Source organism: Schistocerca piceifrons, chromosome 7, assembly GCF_021461385.2.
Source record: "Schistocerca piceifrons isolate TAMUIC-IGC-003096 chromosome 7, iqSchPice1.1, whole genome shotgun sequence".
Classification (NCBI taxonomy): Eukaryota; Metazoa; Arthropoda; class Insecta; order Orthoptera; family Acrididae; genus Schistocerca; species Schistocerca piceifrons.
In genome coordinates, this window is record NC_060144.1 from 230,724,019 (window position 1) to 230,737,426 (window position 13,408).

At 42.3% G+C, this 13,408-nt stretch overlaps 1 protein-coding gene across 1 annotated transcript in view; it reads left to right on the plus strand.

Annotated features, from left to right (window-relative positions):
* The window catches only part of LOC124805576 (myrosinase 1-like), an 85,352-nt gene extending 72,373 nt beyond the window's left edge, over positions 1–12,979 (plus strand). Inside the window, exon 11 of the mRNA XM_047266143.1 lies at positions 12,853–12,979. Coding sequence (XP_047122099.1) covers positions 12,853–12,979 — 127 coding nt within the window. The remainder of the gene's footprint in view (positions 1–12,852) is intronic.
* The last annotated feature ends 429 nt before the right edge of the window (positions 12,980–13,408 follow it).

Consider the following 13,408-nt stretch of genomic DNA (forward strand, 5'->3'; position numbering starts at 1 on the left):
CATGTTGCTTTTTATGTCACTGAACATGTTTATTTTTATTTATGGGTCGTTATATGAAATATCCTTTTCCCAGAGTGATCAGAGACTGTTTAATCCCTTGGTGATCGTTATCTTATTTCCATAATTTATATACATTCCAGACTCTGCACAGAATAAGAAATTTACTGACTACTCTGCTACTATTGTTGATACCGTATAAACTACTAGGTTTGTCATATGTGTGTTTGAGATTAGTTACGAAAGATCGCACTTTTTATTTGTTTTAAATGTTTCAAAAATCTGATGATGCTGAGTGCATCAACTAACTAAACTATTAGAATCCTATCTGATTCTCCAGCACAGCTTGTCGGTCGGGCGGTATATTTAATTCTTTGTGCTCAAATATTTTCTCATAACAATACCACCGCCACCTACCTGAAAGGCGCCTAGTTTACGTGTGGGTTGAATTGAAACGTGGCCTTAGAAAAAGTGTGAAAAATGAAACGTCCCCTTAGAAAAATTAAGAATGACTGTGCTAGTAAACTTCTACGTTATTTGATACAAAGACAGCTGAGTAAAAGTGAACGTACTCAGACAGTTCTCTCTTTCCTTATTCTGATCATCACTAAACTGATACACAATATATTGAGCGCAACACAATCTGACTTTCAAAAATCCCTACAAAAGAATGGCCCTGACTAATAATAACCTATACCTTTCATGAATCAATTACCCCACAAAAATCTTCGTTACTCGAACTACTGCAATACAGCGAGCGCCAATACTGCCAGCAAAACAAAAGATTCTAACTAAAGAAGGCACTAAATACGGATAGGCATAGTTAGCAAATGAAAGACTGTGATAGAGAACAAACAATGTATTTACCTTAATAATGTTCAAAAGTCATCATATATATATCAATTCATGACATCCATCTTTACAAATTTCCTTTTTCTGGCGGGCTCCTTTTTCTGGAAGGCACACATCCAGATCGTCTGCTTATAGCGACCTCTCAAAACTCTGGCATGTCTCTCTCCACGTGCACCACTGCTGGTGGCTCACCTCCAACTGCACAACGCTACGGGCTGTTCACATCCAACTGCCCAACACTACACAAGCGAATATTCCAACAATGAGTCCAACCAGCCACAGACTCCACACAGCACAGTCAGAGATCTTCATACAGAGCGCTACGTGGCGTTACCAACATAAGAACCTAAACTGCCTACTTACAGTATTCCCTCGTCCAACTTCTGGTGATCATTCGTGAAATGTCTCATAGAATTTTCGACGTTATTTGTGATGTGATTTACGTACATTGTGAAGGGTAATGGTCCTGTATCACTTTCCTGCAGCTTCCTAGAAGTTACTTTTATGTCTGAAGCCTTCTGTCCGTTCGGAACGACATTTTGTGTTCTCTTTTCCTGGAAACACTTCAACCCAATCATACTGTTGGTCCGCTATTCCGCACGCCCGTATTTTGCTCACCAGGTGGCAGTATAGAAATGTATCCAAAGGATTCTTGGAGTCAAGGAATACGGCTACCACCTGGGCGCTGTAGCTACTGCTTTCTGGGTCTCGTGAACTGACAGTCAACTGGGGTTTACGCGAAAGCTGTTTCCAGAAACCGTGATGGTACCTATAGACGAGATTTCTGGCCTCCAGAAATGTCACAGTGCCAACGGTGTTGCCGCAGTAGCAACACCGGTTCCCGTCAAGTCACAGAAGTTACGCAGTGTTAGGCTTGGGTAGCACTTGGATGGGTGACCGTTCACGTCCGCCGAGCGCTGTAGGCAAGCGGGCTGCACTCATCCCTTATCGGGCCAATTGAAGAGCTACTAGACTGAGAAGAAGTAGCGGCTGCGGTTACAAAAGCTGACAACGATTTGGAGAGCGGTGTGCTGGCATTATAGCCGTATCCAGTGACGTCTTTGGCTGTGGGTGAAACGGCGATCGGTGGCGACTTTTGGGCCTTAGGAGGTCTATTCGGACGGAATTTAGAAATGCCACAGTACGTGAGCATCAAAACAAGACATGCTTGTAGTTTTGTGTGTACGACGACCCGTCTTGGACCTGTGGTTTCTTCCAACCATCAGCAACACTCCGTTCCTACAAAGACCTACTGTACACTGCTGTTAGAAGAGGGGCAAGTTCTTTTGCACACTCGGTGCAGCATCGTATACGTTCCCTTCATGAACGATACGTCCAAATAACGGTTGTTGATAAACTGCAATATGAGATATAATTTACATGATTTTCTCGTCTTAGTCGCTACACGCGATGCATTTGGGAGGAATTAATGCCTTGTCCCATTCCTCTAGAATCGTTCGCTCTTAGAATTTCAGAAGGAAGCTCTCCGTGATAGAGTACACCTCTCTTGAAGCGTCTGCCACTACGGTTTACAGACGTGAGACGTTCACGTGACATAAAGTATTGCTATTTGTTGCATCTCCAGTGTATATTCTATTAACCAATCCTCTTGAGGATCGTAGACGTACGAGCGGTACTCTACAACCGATGGAACAACTGCTATGCAAATGGCTTCTTTCCTGGTGCAACGCATTTCCATATGATGTGTCCAATTAATTCCAGCATGACGTTTGGTTTTCCTACAACTAGTTTTAGATTGTCTTCCACTTTTCGTGCTGTGCTCAGTAATTTACCTTCAGTGGCAGAATCTAATAGCGATGGCTCTCTACGTCTATTTGTGCGCAGTACGTTAAATTTATTCAAATTCAGGGGAACTATTAGTAGCTGCTTCAATGATCAGTGCTCCGGAAGTCATTTTGCATTTCGCTAGAGTTATCTGGTATTGCAACCTATCTACAGACAGCAGCTACGTCGCCAATCAGCCTCTGGGAGCTTCTGATCTTATCCGCTAGGCCCTTTACTCGTACTCTGTAACGGCCCTATAACACGCATTCGTAAAAGAGATATTTTCCACTCTTCGAACGTTCATCATAGGATTCATTCGTTCCCGAAAATCTCTGTGCCTTGTCGTGTGTGTGGGGCAATAACAGCTTCACGCAACATTGAGGGTGTGGTTCTGCATGTGATGACTAGATTTTCCGTGTGTTGTCTGTTACAGTCTGCAGTAGTCGGCGTACAACTATCCCATCAACACGTCGTTGCCTACCACACACAGTCCACTCTGGAGGCGCTGCTTCCTCCTCTTATCGAGCTGTTCGCGGTTTGCCCTTGTCTCCGTGGCACTTGAAAAGCTATAGACGGCCAACTCTAAGAGATGAAGAGTTCCGTGCGTCACGTTCCCATTAATTAGATATTATCAAATCGATGATATCTAACTTCTTGTCCAAACTTCTCTCGTCTGTTTCCAGTCCTGAAAACATCTCAACCACATGATATGCTCATCTCTTCCACTCCCTCCTAGAAAGCAAGTAACTCTATATCTGTTTCTCATGATGGCCCTTTACTATGTAGTCTACAACCCGGATCAACAGGGTATACAAAAGTAAAGAAAACGACCAGATGACTACTCAATCCATCAAAACGACTGTTTGAACTTAGGTTTATTTAAATGACGATAGAATAATACAGAACTTATTTGAACTCAATATGTTAAATCATTAGGTATAGCTTGTTTGTAACAGTACTACGACTCATTTATCGGCATTTGTGTCACATTAGGTTATCTTGTGTCATGTCCGCCCCAGTAGCTGAGTGGTCAGCGTGACGGATTGCCGTCCTATGTGCCCGGGTTCGATTCCCGGCTGGGTCGGAGATTTTCTCCGCTCAGGGACTGGGTGTTGTGTTGTGTTCATCATCATTTCACCCCCATCCGGCGTGCAGGTCGCCCAATGCGGCGCCGAATGTAATAAGACCTGCGATATGGCGGCCGGACCTGCCCCGCGAGGGGCCTCCCGGCCAATGACGCCAAACGCTCATTTCATTTCCATATTGTGTCATTTTCTTATGCGAACTGCATCATAGAAATTTACCGTCGAATTGTGTTTCGATTAGTCACTCGGTTGTTCACATAATCGAAAAGTAAACAACACAGTGGAGACACAGATAATGAACGTCGTCAACGGTGCACACACCCCTACAATACTAAACACGATTGTGCATCCACTGACAATACTGAGAGTGTCAAATGGCAAGAAGAGGGTGCAGTAACTCATTGAAGTTGCAAATAGTTATCTGTTGAGTTCTACGGCAGCTGAAGTAATCCATGGTTCAGAGATAAACCTCTTTCAGCTGTATATGATGTTTTATGTTTACTGGAGTATGACCAGATTCGTGATATCAAATCACATTTTCAGGAGAACATGCGTCAGTAAAACATTAAACAGTCTATCTCAAAAGTATTACCATTACTATATCCTAGTGCTCAGGCCGTATTGCAATATAGCCAGAGCTGACTGTTGCCTAGCCTGGCAGACGATAGTAGGAAACGAACACCATGAAACTTCCTGGCAAATTAAAACTGTGTGCCGGACGGAGATTCGAGCTCGGGACATTTGCCTTTCGCGGGCAAGTTGGTAGAGCACTTTCCAGCGAAAGGCAAAGCTCCCGAGTTCGAGTCTCGGTCTGGCACACAGTTTTAATCTGCCAGGAAGTTTCATATCAGCGCACACTCCGCTACAGAGTGAAAATCTCATTCTGAAAAGAACACCATGTTTGACGATGTACTATATTCCTACGCAGGTCACGTGTCCGTAAATGAGCGAGGTCTCCAACCTTCCGAACGACTGCTACTGACGCCGCACAGTCACCAAGCTATGGTCACCAGGAAGCCATTTACCGAACATCTTAATCTCTCTGAAATATTTATGTTGGACTGGGGCCCAACTGATCATTTAATTTTCATAGTTTAGACTTTCCTCCCGAGTGGTCATTTAAGTTACTTCATTTGGACTTTGCATTCTACATAATTATATACCCCTGTTAGTTGAGACTTGGCAGTTAAACGATCATTTAACTCTCCTAATTTGGACTTGTATTAAAAGTGCTCGCTTGACTGTATAATTTGGAGTTTGCATTTATGTGATAATTTGGGACGTTGTGTAACTCACACTTCGGTTCTTCATGTGAGCAAACTGTATACACTGTTTGTTAGTTTTGATAGGACTGCCATTGCTAATTACGTAGCTACCTGTAGAAACAGTGGAAATTTAAGGAGTGCAATCCACTACTCATTAACAACCATCACAAACCCGTCAAGAAGCAAATATTTGGATATACCTCAAAGGAGTTTGTGAGTACCATCATCTACCTATAAATTTGCTTGTACGACTTACTTCAGTGACATAATAATTATTTCTGCTCATTTTTCCAAACGTCAAAATAGATGGCAGTCATTTTCGAGCTTTCACCAGTGAATTAATTTGCTGTAGCAACAGATTTCAATTGCTTCCGTATATTCCCCACCAATTGTAGAACTATTTCCTTTCCACCTTCCAACCTACCCCGTCGTCCGACAGAGTGGTAACCTGTCGGACCTCTAGCATTCCTCAGCTGCAGCTGGTAGATGAAGGGGCGATGTTTACCCATAAGTTTTAACCACACATCCTGAAGTTGCTTGCAACTAACATTTGTGTAAATGGACAATCAGTCTCGCATAAATATTCGTGGAATCGTTAGTGATGTAGTTACACAGGCATCTATCTAAGAGATACTTTCAAAATAACTTAAACGTTGAAAGCCAATATTAATTGAAGATATACCAAATCTATCAGAATAACGGCAAACGTTACTCGGATTTTTGATTTATCTATGAAAATTCTGGCTCATAACACTTAAACATGGAACTGACCCCACTGATATCACAATTCATTAGCCACTATGACTTAAAAGCTATTTTGAACTGTGCCACATAACCAGGGTCATAAACCACACCATTTTTTGTATTTTATGTTGGAGGGGGGCAACGGCCTAGCCGCAGTGGATACACCGGTTCCCGTCAGATAACCGAAGTTATGCGCTGATGGGCGTGGCCGGCACTTGGAAGGGTGACCACCCGGGCCGCCAAGCGCTGTTGCCATTTTTAGGGGGTGCACTCAGCCTCGTGATTCAAATTGAGGTGCTACACGACCGAATAGTAGCGGCTCCGGTCAAAGAAAACCATCGTACCAACCGGGAGAGCATTATGCTGATCACACGCCCTACCTATCCGCATCCTCAGCTGAGTATGACACGGCGTTTGGATGGTCCCGATGGGTCACTTGTGGCCTGATGACGGAGTTTGTTTTATGTTGGTGGGAAATAAAAATATGGATGAAACAGCCAACCCCATGTACCCGCCATGTTCAGTCTGAATAAATAGTATGATTTCTTTAAAGAACAAGATACCTGAACTGTTGTGAAAAATGACACCATATTTTAAAAAAAGAAACTTGCTGTATTGTTCAAATGTTCGTATGTGTGTGCATTCCTAAGGAACCAAACTGCTGAGGTCATCGCTCCCTAAACTTATACACTACTTAATCTAACATATGCTAAGAACAACACACACACTCATGCTCGATGGACGACTCGAATCTCCGGCGGGAGGGGCAGCGCAGTCCGTGGTATTTGCCTATATTGTAGTATTTCCGAAATACATAATTTTTAACAGAGTTGCGAAACCTGAAGCTATTTTCCACTCTCTCTCTCTCACTTCCTCGCTTTCTCTCCCTTCCTACATCAATCCCTTCAGCCGCCTCCCCCCCCCCCACCTCCAAAAAAAAAAGTCTCTCTCTCATGCAGCTCTTGTTAACACCTACACTCCAGTGTTCGTACCGCGATTGAAGTAAGGCACAATGGACGTTCAAATTACATATTACCACATCTCAGCTACTGAATGAAACATCTTACGCTTACCAAATATGACAATGTTACTTCCTCACACACACTTAACTGTCAATATTGATATTTGAAATTTGACTGTGAACGCTTAGATTAAGTGCCCCAATGGTATTTCCATGCGTAAATTGTTATAAAGCCTGTAATTTCACAAAATGCTTGTTGGTGTCAATTTTATGATGGGCATGCAAGCAGTTATAGCTGACACATACGATCAACCATTCCGGATTACTGTCAGCTCCTGGTAGAATGTAATTAATTTATAACTTATGGCATGATTTTGTAATCTCATATTAATTTCCAAAATGCCAATTCCTGTCTGAATTGTATCCAGCAAGCTAAGTAACAAGGTAACATTTCATCCCAGGCCTGAATGAGAATGCCTGAATATGCACCATATCAGAGGAAAGAAGGTAATGCATCATATAAATGGGTCTTAAATCTACATGCATTGATGTTCCACTGGTATTCAACAAACCTACAACACGTCTTTCGACACTTCAGCACAACACATCGTTTAAAAATATTGCACTTTTGACGATGTGGTGAATATTGGCATTTCGATCGTAGGCAACTTGAGACAATGTTACACATGGAATAAAGATCAGACTATGAGCACCTGACTTTTTATAAGATTTTAGATAATGCATCATATTACCAAGCATGAATTTAGGGAGGAAGAATGTAATGCGTCATGTTCTGGCCTAGAAAATTATAGTCAATGATATTGGCGGGCTAGGATTGCTTCTTATTAGATTTTATTTTCGCCTCCTAAAGGTTAAGAACAAAAAACTGGGCAACTGTGGACAGGACTTATGGTGTGAGGGTTTCATACTAAATTATGAGTAATAATAATAACAAAACAACTTCGTGTGGCTCAATGGCTTCTTGCGAGTCTTTCTATTGGTCTCCTCTTTGGCGACTTGCGTGTTATTAATCTACCGCAGTTATCTAGCTAAGGTAAGGGGACGTGCAGTGTAACGTCGAATCTGAACCAAGTGTTGTTTGTGGTAACTCATCACATCGTTCAGAAATGAAGGCTAAGTTAAAACTCAAACTGAAAAATTCGTAGTCCTACTACGACCAGATCACGCGACCCCTCGTTTTCCTGCCACACGCTTCACTCCTAGACTATCAGGATTGACATGTAGATCGATAGGTTTTGCAAGTGACTTTGTGGGTATAAAGCAATGCGGCATATATAGCCATATATTTGACTGCATTTACTTAGAATCTTAAATTATTTACGTGACTAATTAACCATAGACTTCAGTACTTGATATAAATTTCAAAATGATACCCTTGCTGCTTTTGATGTTACCCTATATTCGTCCTACCGGAAATGCTTATACTCTTATCACTTCACTAATCCCCACTTTATCTAAATAGGGTCTTTGCATTTGTCTTTCCAGACGTCCTAGATACGCAACCACGTTCAGACTTCCAAGTCCCGACTTTAGAAACTTTTCCATTTCTCAGGTACACCTCCCACTGGTCAGTCGTCTTCCGGAGATACGAATGGAGGACTACGGAATCTTTCGCCAATGGAGAAACCATCACGATAATTGTGCATCTTCATTGGTTTCGCAGCGTAAAGACTGTTCCATAAAATTTCGAGAGTGCAGTCGCGTAAATTTAGCTTCTTCTTCTAATATTTCGGCTGAATACCGTCCAGCCATCTTCATAGTGAGCCGAGGTGACTAACGCTCCAGCACTTGTTCCGTCCTTTTGATCTCGAGGACCGAACCACTGCGTATGCGGCCAAAAATTAAAATTATGCTGAGTGACATTTCATACCAGAAGATCAGTAAAGACTCCAACCAGGTGGTAAGGAAGACTGCTTTGCTTTTGAACGCCTCTCCCCTTCCATCAGAAGTTGTACGAAGATTGCAACCAGTTGGTACCGTTCCTCCAAGGCTTTATGAACTTCCAAAGATCTGCAAGAATGGTGGTCCTCTACGTCCGATAGTGAGTAACATCGGATCTTCAACCTATGATTGTGCCAAACACTTAGTGCCGTTATTAAGGCATCTGGTGGGAAAATGCGCTCATCACATATATAATTCTGTGGACTTCATTGATTAACTGAAATATCTCAAACTGGACAATTCTGATATGTTAGTCGGTTTCGATGTAGTGTCGTTGTTCACAAAGGTTCCTCTTTCGGAATCATTGTCTGTCAGTGGAAATACTTTCGATAAAAATAATTCAGTTTTATTTAGACATGTTTTGACTCGACATACTTATTATTCAATTACAAGTTTTATGAACAGACTGACGTTGTCGCCATGGCTAGTCCTTTGTCGCCCTTGGTGGCCAACATTTTTATGAAAGACTTCAAGGAGAAAGCGTTGGAATCTGCTAGCTTGAAACCCTCAGTGTTTTGGAGGTACGCTGATGACACGTTTGTAGTGCGGCCCCATGGTGAAGACAGGCTAAAAGAATTTTTAAATCATCTGAATTCTATACATAGACAAATTCAGTTCACGATGGAAATCGGAAAAGGTGGATGCCTTCCATTTTTGAACGTGTTGGTACTTGGCACTTTCGGATATGCAGTGTACCGAAAACGGACCCATACGGATTTATATTTGCGTGCAAATAGCTGCCACCGTCTTCCGCAGACGATGTGTACACTCAGAATTCTAGTACACAGAGCACACGTCATTGCTGCAGAGAGCAGTCTGGAGGACGAGCTTCTACACCTAAGAAGAGTTTTTGAAGCCAACGGGTACTGTCCACAGCAGATACGTAAGTAACTACAAATGAAATCAGTAGTGGACACAAGAAAAGCGAAAGAAGACTCTGAAAGTTTTAAATCCATGGCTTTTCTGCCATATGTGTGAAGCCTTTCCGCAAAAATAGGACGGATGCTCAGGAAACACAAAGTGAAAGTGGTTTTTCACCCTCCACCAAAGACTGCAGCACCGCTGTGTTCCATTAAAGATGATTTGGTGTTTTGGAAGCCTGGGGTTTATAAGATCCCCAGTGAGTGCGGCCGTTCGTACATCGGACAGATGACACGTACAGTCCAGGAGAGATGCACAGAACACCGCAGGTACACCCGTCTCATACAACGTAATAAATCTGCACTGGCGGAGCACTGTATTGACACTGCGCACTCTATGGTGTACGATAATGTCGAAATTTTAGACTCGACTTCATCTTTATGAGACTCAGTAGTGAAAGAAGCAATTGAAATTCGGTTGGCGACGAATTTAATTAATAACGATAGCGGCTTCAGCTTGGACAAATCGTGGAACACGGCAATTCCTGTATTTAAATCACAAAGATGTCGCGACGGTGCAGCTCTCCGTGACACATCGATATCACCTTGTGGATTGACTGCGCAGCCATAGATTTAATGTCCATGCATTTGTTACACCTCGTTGCCGCCTATCAACGTCTCTGGCGCCTTGTGTATCTTTGGCTGCATGCGCAGTAGTGCGGTTCAAAATGGTTCAAATTGCTCTGAGCACTATGGGCCTTAACATCTATGGTCATCAGTCTCCTAGAACTTAGAACTACTTAAACCTAACTAACCTAAGGACATCACACACATCCATGCCCGAGGCAGGATTCGAACCTGCGACCGTAGCAGTCGCGCGGCTCCGGACTGAGCGCCTAGAACCGCTAGACCACCGCGGCCGGCAGTAGTGTGGTCTGCGGGTTTGTAAGGACAGAGCATGTGCTGGAGCTTTAGTCACCTAACCTCACTCCGAAGATGGCTAGACGGTATTCAGCCGAAATGTTAAAAGAAGAGGCTGAATTTATGCGGCTGGAAAGCCGAAATTTTATGGAACAATCAAAAAATGGCTCTGAGCACTATGGGACTTAACGTCTGAGGTGATCAGTCCCCTAGAACTAAGAACTACTTAAACCTAGCTAACCTAAGGACGTCACACACACCCATGCCCGAGGCAGGATTCGAACCTGCCACCGTAGCGGTCGTGTGGTTCCAGACTGAAGCGTCTAGAACCGCTCGGCCACTCCGACAGGCATGGAACAATCACGATAATTTTTCATTCACAAGCCACGTGTCTTGTGAATAAAAAAAGAGTGTATTTAGAGCAGTGGTTTGCATTGCCTTTTGCATCCTCATGAGGACAAGAGTTTGCCCAGAAACTCTGTGCGCCCTTCCACCTTGTCTGACAAGGAATGTGAGTATATCCTTATATGTGGAGTCTTTGGATGCCATTTCTGACGGTTTTAATCAGAATTAAACTTTGCCTGGATTCTAATCCAGAATCAAGGGTAATTAGGTTACAAGTGAAGACGGTACGCCTACACCAGGTGATTGTTTGAGAAAGATTGACTCTGTTAAGTTTTGATAGTACTTCAACTGCAGACGGTCCACAAGAAGGGCATTTCAAAACCAGTCACCATAAGAATTACGGTGTCACGCTATTAAAAAAGCATAGTGTGTTCACGAAATGAGTTGTACCTCCATAACAGTAAATGCGAAATCTTACTAGAATAAGTCACCATAAGAATAAACCAAAACTGTTCTACAGCGATAACAAACGAGCGTTCCCCTATTTATATTTTTTCCGAAGTGCCCCGTTACCATACAAGCAAACTTATCAAAGACAATAACTTCGTCTTGTTAGGCAGGAAAAAGAAATTAAACTGAGTCAACTTACTCCAAAGAGAAAGCATTAATTTACTGAAGAAAAGTAAAATGTTAATTCAAATAGCACATTACGTAAATGAAGGGGTCACCTGAAGGAAGTCCTAAGTCTTAATTTACAAAGAATTATACTGATAACTTTACCTGTTGTGTTTTAGAATGCACCAAAAGCCGGTAACAAGTAGTCTTGTGTATGCAGCTAGGAAACGGTATATTATTCACCTGTAGGAACTATGCAATTTTGTAAACTGTTCTGTCTCGGCGTATTGATATTTATGTTTTGGAATTGAACCGAAGATAATGCATGCAATACCACAAAACATTCTCTTGTGCCAAGCGGGGTAGCCATGCGGTCAAGGTACCTTGCGAAGGTTCGCGCAGTTCCCCCACCCCCGTCGTCCTCTTGTGAGTTATCCGTTTCTTTTACCTGACTTTGGTTAATAACGAAAGCTCGAAATCTGAATAAATTTCTTGTGAATACCATGGCATCTTGATGTGCGCTGACGGAAAATGAGTTTGGTGTTAAACAAAGAGCAAATTTTGTATCTCAACTTGCTTCCTACGTTTTTTAGTCGCCTTGTTAATTGCTACTGACGTGTCTCCAGCATATTCCCCTAGCTCTGAAGCATTGTGGCTGACATACACTGCGTGGAGTGTCGGAGGGAAGGGGCATAATTTTATTTCGCCATTTCACAGTGTCTGTAATATGATCAAAGTTATTGTTGCAGTGCAGCTGGAAGTAAGTACAAGCTGGGTGCCTGTCACATTCTTGTACAGTCTAATCTTGCTGTCTATCTACAATTAACTAGTCGTTGCTGATGTGGTTCTTAACTCAACCAGTTCTTCTAACATATTCTTTGGGCATGCACTACCTGTCTGATGGTTCTGTCTCTTGGCATACTGCAGTATCTCTACCAAAATGAACATGACATTTAACGGTTCAAGGATTTAGGCACGATAACAAATTCATACTGCGAAACACCTAGTAATAAATGTTACCACTTAAACTCTGATGCACGCAACCTAGATATTACATTCAGAAAAATTTCTGTTTGCAGTCTGCATGACAGAGTGGGATTCAGTGCGAAACTATATACACTCGTGTAAAACTATTTAACAAGATTTTGGCATTAGTAACGTAAGAAATTTTAAACTCAACTTGTTACTAGACTGAAGTTTGAACACTCGTTATTAGTTTAGTGTTTGGATGTGCCTAGTGTTTGAATGTGTGAAATACGAAACACTATCCCGAGGTTGATAACCATCCCTACACTATTCCTAGATAGTTTTCAATCAGTAAAACATACTTAGTTTAGATAGCTTCTGGTCTGTGTCGTTGTACTCATACTCTCATGCAATGTTAGTGATAGAACATATTAGGTATGCATCTATGGATCGTGACATTTGTTTAAGTGAACACTTTCTTGTTTACTATGCAGACGTAAGACTGGGCTGTACGAGGTGGATTTTAGCAGCCCAAACCGGACAAGGACGCCCAAGGCATCGGCCTTCTTCATGGCAGAAGTCTTTAGCAGCAAGCAGCTGCCAGACCCGTACAACCTGTAGGAGGTTCCGCGCTCTAAAAGCGAGACTGATAAGCCATTATATCAACGGACTGTTCAATATGATCTCTTGTCAAATACAGTACTGTTATATGAAGTAATAAATGGATTGTCAGCAACTATTGAACATATATATTTCCAAGCACTGTCTATGTAAATAAATTTCTGCAAATGAGCAGTTGTACCTTACAATTTCGGACATGGCTGTCTCTCAGCAACCATATCTACGTTATAACGGAGAAATAACACAGTTAACGGTCTGAGGTTCTTCATTACAAGGTATACATACCAAACGCTGGAACACTTTTAATTTTAAATTTTTGACTGGAGCATGTATGCTCGTAATTTTGACTATTGCCACTCGCAATCTAACTTCACAGTTGTTAAAATTTCATTGAGATGAAGACATCGTTAGAGGTGGCTAAACCTACGT